Source organism: Mixophyes fleayi, chromosome 1 (assembly GCF_038048845.1).
Source record: "Mixophyes fleayi isolate aMixFle1 chromosome 1, aMixFle1.hap1, whole genome shotgun sequence".
Lineage (NCBI taxonomy): Eukaryota > Metazoa > Chordata > Amphibia > Anura > Limnodynastidae > Mixophyes > Mixophyes fleayi.
The window spans coordinates 101,202,841-101,223,804 of record NC_134402.1 but is presented as its reverse complement, the minus strand read 5'-3'; the positions used below and the strand labels follow the sequence as shown (position 1 = coordinate 101,223,804).

At 38.6% G+C, this 20,964-nt stretch overlaps 1 protein-coding gene across 2 annotated transcripts in view; it reads left to right on the top strand.

The window, feature by feature from the left end:
- The window catches only part of MND1 (meiotic nuclear divisions 1), a 61,334-nt gene extending 40,579 nt beyond the window's left edge, over positions 1–20,755 (top strand). For both annotated transcript variants that reach the window (XM_075198572.1, XM_075198562.1), the window contains exons 5-8: positions 12,146–12,220; positions 15,400–15,514; positions 18,284–18,328; positions 20,564–20,755. In XM_075198572.1, the coding sequence (XP_075054673.1) occupies positions 12,146–12,220; positions 15,400–15,514; positions 18,284–18,328; positions 20,564–20,670 (342 nt within the window). In that variant the 3' untranslated portion in view covers positions 20,671–20,755. The remainder of the gene's footprint in view (positions 1–12,145; positions 12,221–15,399; positions 15,515–18,283; positions 18,329–20,563) is intronic.
- Positions 20,756–20,964: the final 209 nt, after the last annotated feature.

Sequence of the window (20,964 nt, the reverse complement as noted above, 5' to 3'; positions counted from 1 at the left end):
CACAAGTAACAATTACATACAGCATACAAATACAATCATATTAAAAAAGGTCTACTTTTTAAAAAACCTTTATGGGCATGTTCTCCCCATGTTTGCGTGGGTTTCCTCCAACACTCAAAAAACATAATGGTGGGTTAATTGACTGCTATTAAATTTACCCTAGTCTCTGTGTGTGTATATTAGGGAATTTAGACGGTAAGCGCCAATGGGGCAGGGACTGATGTGAGCGAGTTCTTTGTACAGCGCTGTGGAATTAGTGGTGCTATATAAATAGCTGCTGATGATGATGAAGGGGGCAGAATGGGTGGGAGGAAGGGATCACAGATATTTAATGCTTGTGAGTGAAGAGGTCAGATGAGTTGGCAGAGTTGTACAATAAAGGTAAGATATAGCTACACAAGGGAAGATTCTCTGCGGGAAAGGTGATTCCAATGTTCCCTAAAAAGCCATGGAGCCCGTACTTTTGTAATAAAAAATCTGGCCTGTTGTGAAGGTGACGTGATTTTTTTTTCTCATGCATACAACATGCCAGATGCAATTTTTGTTTTTTGACTGCAACGAAAGGTGATGAGTCAATTTCTAGTGGGAAAAGATAGATGGTTTGGCTGAGGCCACTATGTTTGAGACCAGTTTTGTAGAGGGTCTACAAAGATTATGGGTAGGGTGAAAAATAATGAATATCCGCGGGTCTTTAGCAATCGGGGTTTCCATCATGGAGTTGAGAATTTTATATGGATTTTGTCCCAAAATAAGGTTATCTTGGGGCAGGTTCACCACATGTGGAAAAAAGTTCCCTTGTTGGGAACATCTTACTTAACTTGTCAGGGGTGTAATACCAAGAATAATACACTTTGTATGTCATCCCTTTAATCACTGTGTATATTTAGGCTTTAGATGTATTCTCCCTGATCTGCCATTATTTTTTGGGTGCAAGAACCAGGTCCGATTCCCATTTTAACGTGTGTCTATGGTGGGAGTCAGGTGTTGTGCCTAATAGTATATTGTAAATTATGGACATCATACCCCGTTCAAGGGGAGATTGTAGGTACAGTTTTTTTTAATGGGGTAAGGGAACTAAAAGCATCTTGAATTGGGAGAGAATGGGAGACGTGCCTTATTTGAAAATATTCAAAAAGCCCGCAATCCAGCAAAGGGAATTTTTGTTGGATGACATCCAACAATGCAAAGTTTGGTGGCAAGTTGCGCTATATTCTTGGTGCCCATGTTGGACCACCGCATAGAGAAACTTGGAGACTGTCCATGAGGAAAGTGAGGGTTTCCCATATGAGTGTGATTGGAGAAGTTGCAGTTGAGAAACTAAATTTGGAGGAGCATACATCCCACATCTTCAGTGCAATTCTGAGGGTTGGCAGGGAAATAGATTTAAGGTTCTTATGGGATTTAGAAAATCCCCATAAGGGGTAGAGGGAAGCAAGAGCTAATGATTTGGTCTCTATATCTACCCATGAAGTCGTGGAAAGGAGGCAAATGTCGCTGCTATATGTGCTAGGTGGGTAGCCCAATAGTAAAACCTGATATTTGGGAATTATCTGCTCCCTGCAAGAATTGGTTTCTTGAGGTTTGGTTGCTTGATTGACTTGGGTGCTTTCCATTCCATATAAATTTAGAGAATGCTTTCTGCATTGCAAAAAGCATTGAAAGTGGGACAGCTTTTGGGAGAGTTTGGAAGTAGTACAATAACTTGGGGAGGACACTTATTTTGATTGCTCTAATCCTATTATCAGGGGTTTCCAAGAGGCAATATCTTTAGTAATCTGGCGCGGAAGATGGGGGAAATTCTCTTGATAAAGAGATTCATAAAATGACATTATGGAAATCCAAAGATATTTGATTTTCTTGGATTGCCATTTAAGGTTAATAAAGGAGGACAGATTAGCCTTATCCTGTGGGGGGGGAGGATATAAAGTGTGAGGTTTTACATTTTGACTTTTTTTTTTTTATTAAACGTATTTATATAACAGATCCACCTTTAAATTGGTAATAAAATGTATGAAACTTGTTTGTCATATTGAGCATAAGCTGTTTCTAGTCCAATCTGAGGCCAAATTATACAATCCTGGCTATTTGGCACATGGGCTGTACTGATCATATAGGGCACAGTCAGTTCTTCTGACAACTGCACACATGATCAGATCACTGTTTTTATTTGACCACAATTTCTCAAATTGTAGTAAAAAAGTTACATCTGATAAATTTAATCAGAATTGGCAGTAACTTCAGAGATAATATATTTTTTCAATTAATGAGGTCTAAAATGTGCTACTTAGATCCTGGATTTCCAGAGTGAGGAGGAGCCTTTATAGTAGTGGGTAAGTGACTGAGTATTTGGTACCCACTCAGCAAGTTGGCGGCTGTCATTAGTAAATTCTGGACGGAAAAGCAGAATTATATTTCCATGTACGCTTTAAAACCTAGCCTAGAGACTTTAAGGTACAGGTATTCCTCACTTAACAACCGAGTTCCGTTCCTACGACTAGGTCGTTAAGTGAATTGGTCGCTAAGTGAGTACAGTACTGTTATATGCACCTACATGTATTGTAATCATTTTTATTGATTCTGAATGAAGAAAGAGACTAAAGAAAACTGTATTTTGTTAGTTTGCTTTACATTACATAACACTGCATAACAGAAAATAAACATGTGTACAGTAAAGCTCTACAAACAGCAGCAATTATAACAATGAGGACCCAGGGAGAACCTGGTTGTAAGTCCGAGCGGTCATTAAATGGGTAGGTTGTTAAGTGAGGAATACCTGTATAGCGGAATACTTTAAGTAGTTATATTTTTACAGACTGTAAGAAAGTAATACGGAATGTTTGTTTTCTATTTCTGTTTGATCCACTCCTCTTTTATTAAAGAAAAGCTGTAGCTTCCTCTAATCAAAATCAGTGGTTCATACATGCTAACTAAATAAATCTCATTAAAACTATTTGGAGTTTATTGGACATTTAGATTTGAAATTCTGACACATGACTTGATTCATTGAAAACATCCACAGCTGTTCAAGTTATGTTATGTTTTTTATTGAGACTATTTTATACAGCGGTTGTCACGCCTGAGGATTTGTCTGTACCCGGACTGGGTTGTGACTCTGAAACAGGACTGGTGGCTACATGCAAGAAACAGGATGGCTTGGCTTGGTTCCTTCACATAGGAGAGCATGAACTGGTACAGATGGTGGTTGCTGAGCATTCAGGAGGCTGCTGAATATGAATGGCACGGGAGACTGGCAAAAAGTCAGGAATAGTAAAACAGTGATAAGATTTAGCAGTGGAGACCAGGCTGGAACCAGAATGTTTGGTCCGGACTGGAACCATATTGCTTGAACTGGATTGCCGGACCGGACTGGAATCAGAATGCAGACTGCTCTGTCTGGGCAGAAACAACTGAGTAGACTGCAGACTGCTGGAAACCAGGTTGGCATCTGAGGAATCAACGTTGCACTGCCGACAGGTAAGGGCTCCAGGAAGTCCTTTTATAGTACCTGCAATCCCCTGATTGAAGGCTGTGGTCAGTTGAGCTGAAGCAGCACTCTGATTGGCTGAGAGGGATCAGGTGACTAGATTCAAGTGGACAGTGCTCAGGCACTGGTTTTGGAGGGATCTCTGGAGTGGAGATAGCCTGGGCAGCATACTGCAGAGAGATCTGAGACCAGCAGAGCTTGTGGACCACAGGGACAGCTGAGAGAGACAGCGGAGGGGTAATGGGACCTATCAGTCCGATGCATGACAGCGGTAAGCTTTGGTTCACGGCATAACTCAAGATATTGCAATTTGAGCACTTAAATTACAGAACACATATCTATATCAGAGAAAGACAAAAAGTTGGCTCCAAAGAGTCTGGAGGAGTTTTATTAACAATTATCAATATAAAAATAGGTAAAGGGGATAAAGTGAGGGTGAGCTGGGAGTCAGAGGGAGAGCAAGTAAAGTTCAGGGAGCCCAGAAGTTGGACACCAAATATTTCTGAATGTACCTTCTTGACTATAGCCTCTCCAACAAAGTTCGGATGCAGAAGGATAGATGGCTTACAGCCTGGAAGGGACTAGATACCATTAATAGTACATTAAAGGGGGAATTCAATTGTTACTGTAAAAAGTAACGTGGTTCGTGTACTATTACCGACATTACGGTAATAGTGCTCATAATTACCATTAATACGGTAATTTAAATGCCAGCAGGGTTAAAATTACCATATTAACGGTAATAGATTTTCCTGGCGGTATTCTGGGGGGCATTAAATTTCCCCCTGAGTGTTTTCATTAACGTGGACAAATATCAAAGACTTAGGACTAGAATTACTAAGAATCCTACAAACTGCTGCATTTACTATAGGGCGGTTTGAGGTTGTTATGTAAAATCCCTGCCAATGGGTGGCAGATTGAAATCAGTGGAACAGTCAGCTTTCTAGTCCAAACTGCCATCAAGAAGACAGGTTTTTTAATACCTGTTTCTGATTGGTTTGATAGCTCAAACATGCTATTTAAATTATCTTGTCATTCAGAGCATAAGAGGAAGCACCATTCACATATAAATTATGGGGGAAATCATTATTGAATAAGGGTCAAAATTAATTTATAAATAACTTATGGGGACAAAATTATTGTATTATGGGTGCACTATGTAATGCCACATTGTGCATCACAAATAATTATTTCCACCATTAACAATCAAATGGTATTTCCCAGTTAATATAATTATATATTACTATTCCCCTCATAATATAATAATATCATCATCCCCATAAGATGATGAAAAATAAAATTTGCCCCCTTAAGTTAATTATACATTAATTTTCCTCAATCAATAATGATTGCCCCCCAAATTTTTGTCAATGGTGCTTTCTCTTATGTTCTGAATGGTCAGATAGCTCAGAAAGCATGCTGTTTGAGCAATCTCACCTATTACAACCACCTCTTTTGTTTTGGCCGTTTGGATGGCGGTTTTGCAAACCCCATCTTAGTAAATCCGGCTGTTTGTATGTTCATCATAGTGAAAATCAGGATGGCGATTTGTAAAGTGGTGGTTTTTAAAAATGTAAATTCTAGCTGTTTAATGGCAGTTTGGCCTTTTAGTAAATCCGGCGTTTTTTTTAAAACCACTGGAAAAATGGTCGAAAGCTGGCACATTTATAAAATCGCCCTTAAGTAAATCTATCCTTTAGTCTAATTGCGTCTTATCTTGGCAAAGTCCTTTGGGGCCAGAGCTATCTCAGGCTCTCACTTGACCTCCTGTGACGTAATCATTTTCTACAGAGGATATTATGGTATATAGTGGCTATGTATCCATGTCTCAAAGTTCTAAGAGGGCATGGATAAGCTGAATTATTTTAGAGACGTGTGGCCCATGGAGGTGGAGAGAGAACCATTTAATAACTTTATCCTAGAAGCTGCAAGAGAAAAAAAAATGTGTTGTTAACTCTTTACAACTGGAAGGCACGAACGACTGTACCACGAAGCGAGAGATGAAGTTTATTAGAGCCTCTCTAATGTCAACCCATAATTAAAAGCCTGGGTGAACATCCACTGAATCAAATTGAAATCTTAATTGTATTTATGAAAATCCGGAACACACAAGCCACCGTGAGATGTTCGCTTATATAAGTTGCACATTTTAACTCTAGGCCTCTTGGCTTGTGCAAAGCTGGGTCAAAATGTCCACTGTCAAGGAAAGAGTTATAGGTTGCCGAAATTCTAGGCACTAAGAGGTCAGCTGATATTTTGTAGTGTTGAACTGTAAGTCCATCCGTACAAGGTGGTGAGAAGGTTTTCATTGGTTTGATGGCTAGAGAGACACCTTTTGAAGAGTTATCCAAGTTTAAAAATTCTAGTTGGGAAGGAGACAAACAAGGAACATTGTCTAATTGCAATAGGGGATGCCATCGGTTTTGAGTTTTGCAAGGTGGCTATATTAAGGGAGCGAAACCTTTTTAACAATTTTTAAAGGGTCATAAATCTGTCTGCCCTGACTGTCTAATATTGTTGACCACATTCCGAGCACTTCTAGCTATTAGTTTATTAGCTAGGAGAGTGTCCGCTTGGTTGCCCCTATCATAGAATCATCATCTGAGTTTTGGCAGCTTTCGCAGATAACAAAGTATTCAATTACCCTCTGAGGGAATTCAACGTGTGATACCCTTTATGCTTTTTCTAATTGACTTGAATCTATGCCTCTAGCACCTCCACTCTTTCTTTGTATCGTACATGCTGTGTCTCTCGAATACCATTAAGTTTGCCTCTAATAGTGGCATTATGGGCCTCTTTCACCAACCACACATCCTCAGTTGTGTGAAAACCAAAAAAGTAATAGCTTGGCCAATGTCTTGAAACATATGTATGGATACATAAAAGTGAGTCATCTAGCCTCCAACTTGGATGCGTGGGAGGTAGCTGAGTGATGTCACCATGAAATGAGAGTGATCTCTGCTTCCTACATTTTTTGAGTAAAGTCAGCACTGATACAAATTAAATCTATATGGGTGTATAGCTTGTGGGGATTGGAGTAGTATTTGGCTCACCCGAATTTAGATCTCCAAGAATCATGCAAAACAAAGACTTTAGAAAAATAAAAACGGGCTTTCAAGCAAGGCCCTGTCGATTCACTAGTGGAAGGAGTTCTTTCAAGTCCCCTGTCAGGATAATAACACCTTCCACCACTTTAGAATGTTGATCAAAGAATTTAAAAAAAATGAAGAGTTGTGGGTATTTGGTGCATAAAGTGAGTCCAGAATTAAGTGATGATAGCTATAATCAGGAATCTTCCTTTAGGTCCTATATTGTTTTCAGTAGTGTAAATGGGATGCCATTTCAAATCATAATAGCTACAATCTGATGTTTGTTGGTAGCTGAAGCAAAAACAGCTTGTGAGAACTTTCCTTTAAATGTAGTATGTGGGTTCAAGAGGTGGATCTCCGGAAGCAAGATCACATCCACCATCAATTATTAGGTGACTTAAGCCCATTACTGTTTATTGAAAAAATCTTCAGACTTGTAGGGTTAAGGGTTGTTCATCAAAAGAAAAGTAACATAGCAGGAGTATAGTGGCTCAAAGCTCATTCAAAAACCTGGTGTCGGGGTTAGGTGAAGAATGGGGTACCAGGGAATGAGAAAACCTAGGGTGGCATACAGTAGACCCAATAACATAAATACATTTCTACAGATAGGAGTCAGGTGAGGGGTTGGCCAACCCTGCGAGTAAAGGTTAACATGGTGATGTACCACATCCCGAAATAAAACCAATAAAGATTATGAACTAAGACAGAGTGCCCAGAAGGTCATCTAGGTTAGGGTTCTGACATAGGAGTGTAAGCAGTATGCATTTGTGGTAAGGCATAACAGATTCCATAGGAGATAGTCTTAAAGGAGTGTCCTAGCTATTTAAAAATAGATACACACTCAGGGAACTCAGACTTGTAAATTGAGAATTGATAAAAAGGAGATTAGGCTTGAGCAAAACAGATAATTAAAAGAAAGGACATGGTAATGATAACCATAACTAATCCGACAAATGCTGCCAACATTGCGAACATTTAAAAAACATGAGAGAGATGACACAAGCAGTGCCTATTAGAGACTATAGGACCCCATTCCAGGTAGGGTAGAGCAGAGTCCCATGGGAGAATTGCGGTACGCCTAGACGAGCCAGCAAATCCCTTCCTTGTTGTAGGGTTTTAGCAGTTAGGTCTGCCTTCTCTGGATACTTGTATTTGAAAGTGCTATCCTCATTTATAATTAATGGTATGAATCCGCAATGTTTTGGTGATATTTAACACGTCATTCCTCTTTGTTTGTGGGAGTTGTGAGAGTCATGTCAATAAAAAGCTGCAGACTCTCACCCTGGGATGGAATTTATAGTTTATTGCCGACAGTCAACAATTTTGGTAATATCTAACATGTCGCATCTCTGTGTTTGTGAGAAATGTTAGAGTCAAGTCAATGAGGAACTGAAGGTTCTCGCCCTGGATTGGAATTGATGATTTATTGCGAACTGACGCCAATGATGTAGTGGAACGATCATGTTGCATGGTGGCTGACTTGGGTCCCCCTTAAGGTGGATAGCTCTATGTGCTTGGTTTAAATAATTCCTCAGGTTTGGCTGCTGGGTGGAGTTGCTGGAACACGGACGTGTTTACAGCAGGAATCACAGCTGTCTCAACAGACTCCAGGGTCAGCTTTCTTTGCATATAGTTAAACTTCTCAGTTCATTTCAGTTTGCCTCTAACGGCATCTGTTTCTTATCTTAGCTAATGTCCATTCTTGGTTCACAACATCGTTGAAAGACATCATTTCACATTTGATTCCAAGGGTGCTAGTTCTGCACCCAGGGAAGCTAACTCAGACTTGAACTTGAGAGATTGCCACATGCAGCTCAGATTGAAGGTGATTTTCATGTTCATAAACATCATTAATTTAAAACTAGCAAGCAAGAATTCTTCTGACAGGAGATCTGGGCTGCATGAGTGACAGAAAGGCCCTCCTTTATTACTGAGACATTTGGATGATATCTCTTAGAGTTGACTTCTTCTGATGGTGTGCTAGCTGCACCTGTGAAACTGTAGTGGGGATAGATGTCTGGAAGAGGGTCCACAGCAGGCTAAGGGACACTGAATTTAAATTAAATACAACAAAACATTAGCACTGCCACTATTGGTGTGTGCCCCATGAGAAAGAATTTATAAACATGAAAGCATAAAGAGAATGAAAAAAATAAGGCAATAAAATCGTTTACATAGTCGTATACATGTATAAGTAGTAGCCGGACTGCAGGGGATGTGAGACAGAATCAATAATAGACTATGTTTGAAAGGGGACATATATATTACTAATGAGCGAGCATTAGTCTTAAAGGTAACTTAAGCTCAGCTATGACTCCAAAACAAAATTTTAATATAATAGAGGTGTAAAGGTAAATGAGACTAATCCATAAAGCACTGGATTATCACAAACACTTGCATATGCTCTATAAAATTATTCCTATGGCAATTTGTTGAGCCTGGGGCTCTATTATCTATATCTGGGGCTCTGGGTCTAGTGACTGAAGATCAGCCAAAAAGCTCCGGTGGACAGATGACACAATGTAGAGGAGAAAAACAAGGGTAAAGATGAGGGTGAAAGGGGGAGACCTACAGGAGGAGGTGGCATGCTGGGAAAAATCAACAGCACTGCCAATGAAGCTTGAAAAATCTGTGGTTCCACTGCTTGGCATGTATTACTTGAAACTTAACGGGGAAGGCAGAAAGGTTAGGAAGAAAGTGAGGGGATAAAAGGAGATAAAATAAAGCAGGAAATAGAGAGGACTCTGGCACCTCCCGGTAGTAGATTGAAGCAGAACAGGAAAATCGTCGGTGAGGTGCTCAAGGGAGTGCTGAAACACACAGGGCTGTCTGGCAATATGTGTGTGACCTTGAAGCACCAGACGAGTATTGTCTTTATTATAGTTATAGTCTGTGCACTCCAGTAAGAACCTGCTGTTTTTTATATTTTGCTGTAATTGATATTGAGGGGTAACACCTCCCAGGATTATAAATAAGTATTTAGTAATATAAATAAATATTGCATTGGAGATCACAGGTAATGTAAAGTTATCTATTTTCCGGTATGGTTTGTGATGTGCTGAGGCCGAATGAGAATTAGATGCCCTCAGGATCTCCCAGTGGACTATGCTTCATGTGGGACACACAATACAGGCTCAACAAGCTCAGGGACATAGGACCGTGCACCCCTAGAGCAGCCAGTGATGATCCAAGGTGACCCCAGAAGGTAAGAAAGGGCACTCTACTCTTATCCAGACGTCTGTAGAGTAGAATAACATTCCCTGTTAAATGCAGGGTGCTGATTGGTTAGAGAACTGCACTGCTAGCCTGGGGGCCTCCGCTGAAGAGAGCTGCTGCACAAGATAGCTGGATCCTGCCCTAGATGTCTTTTAGATGAACAGGGTAGTGGGATTATGTACCAGTTTAGAAACTGTGCCCAACCAGGGGCTTGCAGTTTACTTGGAACTATCAGGCCGGAAAATGATAGAGCTTGATTCAGTTAAGACAGCCCAATTACTTGCAAGGGAGACGACAGCAGGTAAAGTTGATTGTGTGGTCGACCGACCCCACAATTCTATCATCTAAAAAATTTGCCAATCTACTCCACCACTTCCAGTGGAACACGGGACCAATTATTATTCTAGAAATGGTCAGAAATCTGCCATATTTGATAGCCTGCAGAAACACCGCCGTTAATATACAGTTTAAGCACTTATTCTATCTGATCAAAATATAGTGTGAAGAGACACCACAATCTAGCTGCCGCAGCCTGACACAATGGAGAGCTGTTGCCTGAATCGCCATTGGCATCACCATCACTGAGAATTGTGTCCTCCAAGGACAGATTCCACTCTTTGTATTTCTTGTCTGAGGTTTTATTTTACTCATCCCTGGATCATTTATTTGTTTATATGGTATATATCTGCCTGTCTTGTGTGACACATTGACACCTCTGCTACACTGTTAATTCCTTCAACATAAGGGATATAAACCATTGTTCTTCATTAATATCTTGGGCTGAAAGTAGGTTTTGTGAATAATTGTTTTCATTTATTTTGTAACAATTTCCATGATCCACAAGCTATACTACGTCTTCTACATGTTTCCCATGCCATATCCACTACTATATCCTCTCTCCTGCTGTTCATATGTTACCACAAGGAGTTGAAAAAGTAAATACAGAAGTAATGTTCTTAACTAATGTCAATGACTTATTGCATTCTTCCCAAGCCTGCTACAGGAAGAAACCTGGCAGAGAGTCACATAGGTCATAGACTAAGAATACACTGTGCATTCAAAGAGTAACAACTCTGTGTGAGTCTGGATTCGCTCTTTTATCTAATCAGAGTGTGTATTCATTGTATGGGAAAAAGCTAATGACCCTTAAAATATATACTGATTGCTATGCTTTAAGGCAAATCTTGTGATACGAAGTGTAAGAATATAGATACATTTCCTATGTTCGGTATTTTAGGTGCATTACTGTGTGTGTATTGGTGCCTGTTATAATAATTTTTAAGTTCCCTGTTGTCCATGTGACCTCACATTTTAATTTCACAGACATCAGCGCTTTAAGCACTTTCATAAACACATGTGCTTTTTTTTCTGTTATACCATTCTGAAATCCCACCGAATACAAGGTTGTAGCAGGTTTTTTTTTAAATTAAAGTGGTGGCACCTGAATGGTTGCAACATTTTGCGTCTTTTGATGGAAAGAATGTGAAAGACTGGGGTGTTGTTTGTTCTTATCTGCTTGTTGTTATACACACATTCAAAAATGACTTTTTGTTTTGTGTGCCAAGATATTGGAATGAGGTTGAAGGTGTGAAGATGTCACATGTATGGGGGTGTTCCTTGGTTAGTAGAGGCACTGCAAAGCCCTTTCCGTTTGCATATCCTCAAGAGTGATCAGTTGTATCCACTTTATACTGAAAAGTACATTGCTATTCGCATTCGGACCAATGTAATTAAAATTTTCAGGTATACAATAGGGATAATAATACATAATAATAAGTCCCATTGTCTCCTCACCGTTAAGACAAGTCAGACAGGAAAGAGAGAAGTTTATTAGGAGAAAAGGGGAATAGTTGAAATGAAGGAAGGGAGTCTAAAGTGATAATAAGCTGGAATTTGATGTCATGTTTTTGCTCTTTCAATATCCACGTTTTCGATTTAGTCCCGTAAACCTATAAAAGGAATTTCCAAAACCGGTTGTTCACCTATATAAGAGTAAACCAGATTAGAATGAAATATGTTGCTGGGACACATTCTTTCCATTCTATAAACTGCATCTTCAGATATCATCAAATAGTCCTTAAAATGTATAGAAATTTGGAGCCGAAAAAAAAAAAAAATCAGATATTTGCTTTTTTTTTTTTTTTCTTTGATCACTCCCTCAGTACTCAGAACCTTAAACAATAATGTGAGAATATTTATGTCAGACTTACTAGGTGCTCAAAAACTAGTTAAACCTGCTAGATAGGAAAACATACCTCAGAGTCAGGACACCTAAATTCATGATAGTAATCTTACATGCAAATGTTGTTATATCAAATATTATTTTTGTATGTATCTTAGTGTCCTTTATTTTCAGTTTACAGAGTCAAATCAGAAGAAAAGGCACTTACAGCAAAGTGTGGATAAAGCAAAAGTTGGACGTGAAAATACGGTAATTTTGTAATAATTTGCATTTTTAGCATTATTTAATAGTATAAATGTTGACACAACACCACAGAGTCTATGGGCTTTGTGTGAAAGTACCGGCTTTGTGTTGTGTTTTGTGAAATATTTCACTGCTGGGTCATGTTTTCATGAAGTTACAGAATGATCTATGCATAAATAAGTAAGCTTGTAAAATTCACCATTTATCGAAAATATTAGTCTGATATTGTCAGGTGTGGTCCTAAAATGACTAAATCAGGCTATGATTAATAATAAGTTATTTTCATTATTGCATTGTCATTACTTGTTCACTAGTACTGACAGGTGATTATTTATTGGGATCAATAAATAAATTAATACATTTGTCAGAGAGATATACTCAACACATGACTTGTGGGGAGGTCGGGGGTTTATATTTCAAGTGAAGATACCCTAATTTTGTCTCATGCAAAATCACCCCTATTTAACAGAGTGCACGTTAGATTAAACTATAAAAGGCAGGATCAATTTTGGATTGGTATTTTTTGACCAATACTAAAGTTGCACCTAGTAAGTCCTTTTTAAGAGCATATTAGTTGTGACAGGATGGATCTCCTTTGCCACCCAGTCCATAGTGCTGGGGAACGACTGGGCTTGCCTTTCCACCCTTCCCTTTCTTTATCCCAATTGTGCCCCTCTAAATGCAGTAGGATGAGCCTGATGCCACCATTAGACTCTTTCAGCAGCACCTAGAGCCGCTTCCTTTTGGGTAACTCTCGCTGCTAGTGCTTGCTGGGCACCTGGGCTGGTACACCTGACTTCTTCCTTTAGAGCAGTGTTGCTGTGGATGCCTTATACACAGTATAGGCGATGGAATGCATGAGGGAGAAAGAGTTCTAGGATGAGGATGGGGGGGGAGAGAATGTGGCAGGAGGGTACATCAAGGAAGAGACTGGAAATTTCAAGTCATACTTTACCTGTTTCATAGGATTTCTAATATGTGGTATTGCTGTATAGTTTATATGGAGTTAAAATTTTGTTTTCAAAAATAGTGGCATAAAGTGGCAAGTAAAATGTCTTTGCCTCCATACTCTTATCTGCTGTCTGTATGTCTTATACATAAACATGCATTTTTTGTGTGGTAATAGATATAAAACTGTGTAGCAGATTTTATTAGCCTGAGAACAGAATATATTCGAGACTTAAAAGGAATGTTGCCCATAAGAAGCACTTTGGTTTTGTATAATATTATGGGAATTCTTTAGAATGGTTTTCAGAGTACATTAATGTGATAAGAATGTTGACAAAGCACAAATTGCTTTTAAAGAGATACAATTCCTTGCTTTGCAATTCAACAAATACCGCAGACACTGCTTTACTCCGAAGATATTGCCTTACAAAGAGGTATAATTTACATAGGAATGTAATAAATGTTGTCACGTAAAAGCAGACAAGTCGCTACAGTGCCTAAAGTATACTGCTGGCACCTAAATTTGGGGTGCAATTGCTACTGATCTTGGTGGGTTCAATTGTTACCTAGATGAATATAATAGGTTTGTAGGGGACGATGGCTGCATTTGCAGAGAAGCAGAAGTTTACACTGGCAGAAAGGAGTGAAGCATATAGTAGGCACATTGGTGTGTGGAGCACTGCAGAAACAATATTTCATATTGTGTAGCCCACTTGTTGTAGTAAAATAAAGGTGTGGACGTGTGTGCTGTTTCAGGGATGTTCAGCCATTTTCCCTCTATAAAAGGACTTACACTCTGTACCACATGAGCTGGTGGAGATCCCTTCTTATACTTTTACTTTTAATGAGACAAAACCATTCCTATACATAGCGCATTGTGAAAAACAACAATGGGCAGTGGTGCCCCCTTGCAAATCCTCAGCTTGCCACAGTGCTAGCCATACAGGGCTTGTTTGTACTATAGTGAAAACCAGCACTAGGCTTGCCCCTCCTCCCTTTCCAGAGAGGATCACAATCCTGCGCTGAAAAGCAGCGGCTCTTCCTCACCCCCCTGGGCTGTGGGTGCTGGCGTTAACAATATTGGGACCCCTGAAGTGGGTGTCCCTAAGATCCTTTGCCCATTTTACCAAGAATATAAAAGAAACACAATTGTTTTTGGTTAGAGGACTCCTCCAAACCCTTATTCTTCATTTTATTAAATATAAAGAACACCTGCCTTTCTTTTTTTCTTGATCCATCGTAGACGAAATGGTGGGGAAAAAACCATTCCCCCACACACTTATTAACAGCATACATGAAATTACTTTAGCCATGACATTGCCAGTATTCTGGCTTCGATCATTTTATGTTGGTCATTCGTAGTGGGTGACTAGGTTTTTAAAGGAGAATTTTCAGATTACATTTATTTAGTAAAGTGGTAAACAGTTGTTTTGGGAAGTTTTTGAAAATTGTGTATCATTTTGATAGAGCTGGCAGGGGTTCTTATTTTTCAGGGCTGGTAGCCCAGGGAAGGAACACTGTTGGCTTTAGCTCTGAGCCCATAGGTTCACTGAACCTGCGGCTACTTTTCACAATGGCAGGAGGTCCACGCGCTTGTGATATCCATGTTATAGTGGAAACCAGCCTATGCTACTTAGTGTTGAGGATTTGGGGATCGGGTGTAAGCTACTGTTTTGCTAAATTATTTTATTTTAACCAGCTTACTGTACCTGGGGGACTGTTTATTACATGTGGTGAGTCTGTCTGGAAATGTGCTTCTTTATTATAGGGCGCTCAATGTGCATTCCCTCAAGATTCTCCCTCCTCTATGCACGTGGAGTCAGACCTGTATATCCATAGTTTGTGAATGCTGCTCCCAGCTGCAGAGAGGACACATACATCATGATGTGCACTAAGCAGATTACAGCTGTAGACCTTAGCTTACAATATAAATGCTGTGTCCATGTCTAGCACCCCTCCGTTCAGTCCATGAGTACATGAGGAGATTTAGTTTGGATATATAAAACCCATGGTAATTTGAATATACTCCAAAATGTCATGCAGAGTGATTTTTGGGAAACAAAGTGCTGAGGCTGCTGATATCAATGGCACAAAATGAGATGGCACCACATACCATTTCGTCAGTTCTTTAAAAATGAAATTAAACTGTCGGGGTGGCTCACAGTGTAACTTACCAGTTTATGTAATTACTTTTTGCATGTGTTCTATATTTAATTTCCATTGATATTATCTTACAGGAGGAGCGATCAAAACTGGCAGAGGAGCTTGCATCGTTGAGGCAGCAAAAGGTGCAACTCATGGCAGAGTTAGAGAAATACAAAGAGTGTGATCCAGATGTTATAGAAGAGATGCGTAAGTCTTTGTTTCCAGATCCCTGGACAATGATTGTTCTTCCCTCTCTCATCACCAGGACATTGTAACCTTATATGGCCCTGCACCAGCCCCTCACTATACAGCAGCCTGTCACAATGTTCAGGTTGGCTGCTTTCTTGTTTCTCATTGCATCATAAGGTAAAATAGTGAGTACAGCAATACATAACTTAGTATATTCATTAGTAAAATACTACCGTGTTTTAATTCCGATCAAATTTACACATTTATTATAAGGACTAAAGTATCCCCTATTGGCCTATATACTTGTGCCCATTTATGGTCACAGAGCTCCTGTGTTGAAAGGGGGTGTTATTTAAATTGGACAAAAGCTGGTATGGATTCATTCTAGGGGGATACAGACTTTAATGTTGTGTTTGGGTTGGTGTGTAATCAGTTTAATAAACTGTGGGGGCACAGTTTTGTGAAACAATATTAGGGGGCCCAAGTTGGTGTTATATTTTTTGATCACAGGCTGGTGTGTAATATTTTTTTTTTTTTTATGTGTGGTATGGCAAAATTCATTGTAATCAGGATGTAAACTGGTGTAATAATAATCTATTGGTACAGGCTGGTATGATGTGGGCACAGGCTGCTGTGGTCATTGGTGGGGCAGAGACTGGTTATGTTTTGGGCACCGGTGGGTGTGATGTGTTGTATAATATGTTGTGCACAGGCAACAATCACATTGAAAACCTAAAGAGGGCTGTGCACATTCCTTGTAACTTTACTTACTTAAACTTGTTTGCAGCAAAGAGTGGGATAGAATTGCATAGTCCAGGTGTGTGAAGTTCATAGAGCCTTATTCAAAAAGACTTACTGGTATGATAAAAACATCAGGTGCTTCCAAAAATGATTAGTTTGGGGTATGCACACTTATGCAACAGAGGTATTGTAGGTTTTTCCCTTTTCCTAAAAAATTGTCTATTTGTGTTTTCATTTCAATTTTGTTGATTGCAAGGTCACATTAAATATGGGAAAAGGTCTGATATGATTTATCTTGACTTCAGGCATTTACATCACAAATGCCTGCAAATTCAGTAAAGTGCAGACTTGCCACTGTTAAATTGATGAATAAAGTCATCTTTCTTTTTTCCAGTGATAATCTCCCTAATCGATGTCTGTAAGATATGCTCTCTTCCTATAGAAACAAAATTATTTAGATTTTTTTTCTTTATTGTTCGTTCATAAAATTAGCAATACACAACAAAGTATGACAATTGCTGAACTGCACAGAGTAATAGTGCTATAACTTTGTCATTATCTCATCATGGCTGGAAGTGAAAGAGAATAAGATACCATCTTATTGCTGGCATATGTTCAAGAGAGCAAGCCTCTGCTCAAAGACTAACTGTCACATCTCTTCTCAGATGATTTATGGTGTGCGTACATTGAAGCTTTATTAATTAGAAAGCTTCTTTTGTTTTGCAGCCATGAAAGCTTAGTATTAACCCAGACCCCAATAACTCACATTGTGCCGTTTTCTTACCTTACAAATGGCATTAGATCTACATGTGTGATTATACCAATCCGAGATCTGCCTAATCTCATGCACTTTCATTTTCAAAACTGAAGCAAAAAGTTTTACTATGTACTTTGGTACCTTTACAGTATTTCAGTGTGAATATCACAACAGTCTCTGGCAAAGTATTGGCTTTTTCATGTTAGAGTAAAAAAGTAACACTGACAGTTTACCCATTGTAAGGAATTTACTCTCTTTCCAATCCACCCACATTTTTCTTAATTAATTCCCCACAACTGATAATGGGATAGTTTGAAAAGAATTGATTTGTATTTAGCTGTTACAATGTGATATCTATAAATGGCCACTTTCATACACCAGATGATGCGTTTTCTGTATTTCTACATGTCCTATTCGTCTGGGATCAGATTGTTCTCACCCAGAGTATATGAATGACTGTGCTGATGTTAATGTTGCTTGGAATTGTGAATAACTCTTTATGAGATGCTAGACAGGCTTTCACCAAGTCTCCTAAATGCACCTAACGTGTAAAAGTTCACTCTTGGAATAATATACCATACATCTGGTTAGGACTGGTAAGACGAGCAGTTTTTACATTTGACTGCCTACAACTATGACCAACCCACAACCACTCATTTCTCTGCTATTCAAGATTTTTATGGGAAGATAGACATTTGTCCCATAGAAGTATGTTTACTGGCTGGATCCTTGCATCATAAAATGATATTAATGTTGTAAGAAAACTGGTGCACCATAAAAATGTCTTTGCGTGTTCTGTCTGACCACCAATTAGGCAGTACTTGTCTAGATGCATAACTGCTCCCAGGGACCTGTTCACATTTTGTGTAAGTGTATGTATATGTTGTTTGTGCACTTTGCTCACTAACAGACAGATTACCCAAATTTAACAGAAATGGTCTGAATTTTTAGAACTAATTTTTCTCATCCACCACTATATAAAAACTTGATGGCTGAGATTACAATCCCTTTTAATATATTTTGATTTTGCCAAGTTGTACAACACTGGGGAATATACATGACAAGTTTTTGGTACAGTCTTTAATAATTTTCCTGAAACTGATTTTTTTTTCGGGTCATTCTCTAAACTCTTAATGGACTGTTTGTTTACTGTTTTTTAATAGACCACAAGGCTGTAGACATTTTATTAATCCTTTGCCAGAATAATTTCTTTGAATAACATGACTCATTTAATCTGACTCAATATTTCTTTGTGTACTGAATTACTCTTGTATGTTATCACTTTCCAGGTAAAGCAAACAAAGTGGCCAAAGATGCTGCTAATCGCTGGACTGGTAAGTATTTGCTCACAATGGTCATCAGCTAGAGGCTGCAGATATACCCATGGTCGAACCTTGTTGTGATGTAAGGGGTGTAAATACAATTTTTAAGTTGCATGCAGGGAAAATACTGTGAATGTACTACACAAGTACTGGACACCTTTATGTTTGCTCTACAGTTTAGAGTTGAGCTAGAGTACACCCCATCCAGACTCTAAATCTGTTACAACAGGATTCTGCCATGGTGCACAATTGCTCCTTCTGGGCATCTTAAGTATTAATGTTTTATTGTGGAAGCTGCAGCTTAGTTTTTGTTTTTTTAACTATTTCACTCCCTTAATTGTATATCACTTTTCACTGTGTGCATACAATAGATATATTGTATTATAACTGATAAACTATTTAAAGAGCTTAGTAGCCTGGGCTTTATAAGCCAGGTACCAGAGTAAGTGGAACAAGATATAGCATTAAGCGAATCGAAACACAGTGTAGTAAAGTTAGGAGCGTGTGTTAACCTGTCAAGATGGCGTCTGTCGCCCTGGAGCAAAATCTTACCCTTTTTTAAGAGAGATGCTGAGCAAATCGGGCTGAATAGTGGCTTAATGAACTCATTAATGCTCATAATTATGTGGCCAAACTCAAATACAAATTTAGCTGTATGAGATATCCTACTGATAAACATTCTCTTTATAATGGTGTGCTAGAAAACTACAGACCCAATTTATTAACAGCTGTAAAAACCCTTGGGGAATTTATTAAATATTTACACACTTAAGGGAATTCCAGGATAAACATTGAGGGGAATATTCAATTGTCGCGAGTTTCCGCGGCGTTAAAACTACTACCGTTTTGTCGAAGGACGTTTTCTTTAGACTCCATCTCAATGTTAATGTCCTTCCATGTATACATTGTAAGCTTTTGACTTCGTATTGTACATACCTTTTGTTGACTGACCATTCAATATAAAGAATTTAAAAAAAACAAAAAACTACTACCTAGGGAGCCGCGAGCTAAAATCCAGCGAGAAAACTACAGTAATAACGTTTTGTTGAGATTTTTCGCTGTTTCCGCCGACAATTGAATATGCCCCATTAAGTAGTACAGGGTTACTTGGCAAGGCTATGAAATTTAAGATACATGCATCTTAAATCTGGTGTAAAGAGGCATCTGGAACATGACAATCATCATCAACTTGCATCCGTTATAGGTAGGTGCAAAGTTGATGGCTCGTGGCTCATGTATTTCATGATCCGTGTAACACAAAATAATACACATCTCTCAGCATTGTGCTCACATTGCGATGCCTTTACTGTACAGCACAAAAACGTTAACTCCCCTGAACTGCAAGGGCAAGATACATGCAACTGTAAATAAAGAAGCAAGTTGTGTGCTTACGCAATGGACAATTTTTCACCAAGATACTTCTTTACATTGCACTTACGTACAACTCTAAGCTAGGTGACTATCCGATTACAGTACTGAAAGTTGGAAAGTGGATCATTTTCTGTGCACCATCTAACATATTCTCATCTGCACAATGTGTTTGTTTGCTCATAGCTAACATTAATAAAATGCAATTAAGCAAACAATTTTCTTAATGGCCAATATCATATCTGTTTGATGTATGAAGCAGTAACTGGTCTATTGGTGATGAGATGGCTATTCGTGCAGAGTTCTATAGAATGCTGCTGTGATCTGTGGTCAGGAGATGAAAGCATGTGATTAGCAGGATGTGGACAGGGCCTCACTCAGAAATAAGCAGGTGGACTATGTAATGTTATGCACACAACATAGAGTGAGCATTACAAAATGGCTTTTTAAGGCTTCTGTGTGCAAATACCACCGATGTGCTGTAAGCTGCAGCAGCCAATAGGACACTTGGTTTTATTTGATTCTCTCTTACTAAACTGATTAAAGCTTTTTATGTGGTTGCAATAGATTACAGTATGTGTTTTATTTGCTCCACATGAGATAAATCTAATAATGTAGTAGTACATGCTGTCATCTTAAAACTATTGATGGAATCACAAGCTGTTTAATACACATTTTGTGAAGAAAAAAAATTGAACAGGAATATATATAGAAAAATCAAAATTTATATTTTATTTTAATCCTGGTTTATTCTGTTTGTGATGTACGTATTTGCTTCACGCTACTGGAGTGTACAGTTGCCTTCTAATCCTAGTTTACTAGGTTGGCACAAAATGTATTTGGCTTATGTTATCATTTGTTTCTCACATTTATCCACAGATAATATATTTTCTGTGAAATCTTGGGCCAAGAAAAAGTTTGGATTTGAAGAAAGCAAGATCGACAAAACGTTTGGCATACCTGAAGATTTTGATTATATTGATTGAGTAAAATGCTTGTTATATATATATATTTACCATTGTATTTAGACACAATGTATGTAATCAGAAATAAAGGGCACATTCCATGTGATGTTTTTCAAGAGTTTTATGAATCTTGCATATCAACTAGTGCATAGAGGAATTATACAAACTATTTTATATTGGTTTGTAAAATATTGTAATATTACTGTGTAACTGTAGTTTCGTGAATTCAAAACCATTTTATTCAGCAGTGTGAGTTAAAGATTTTAGTAAAACTTGTACCTGCCCATAACTTGAACCCACGCATTTTGACATTAT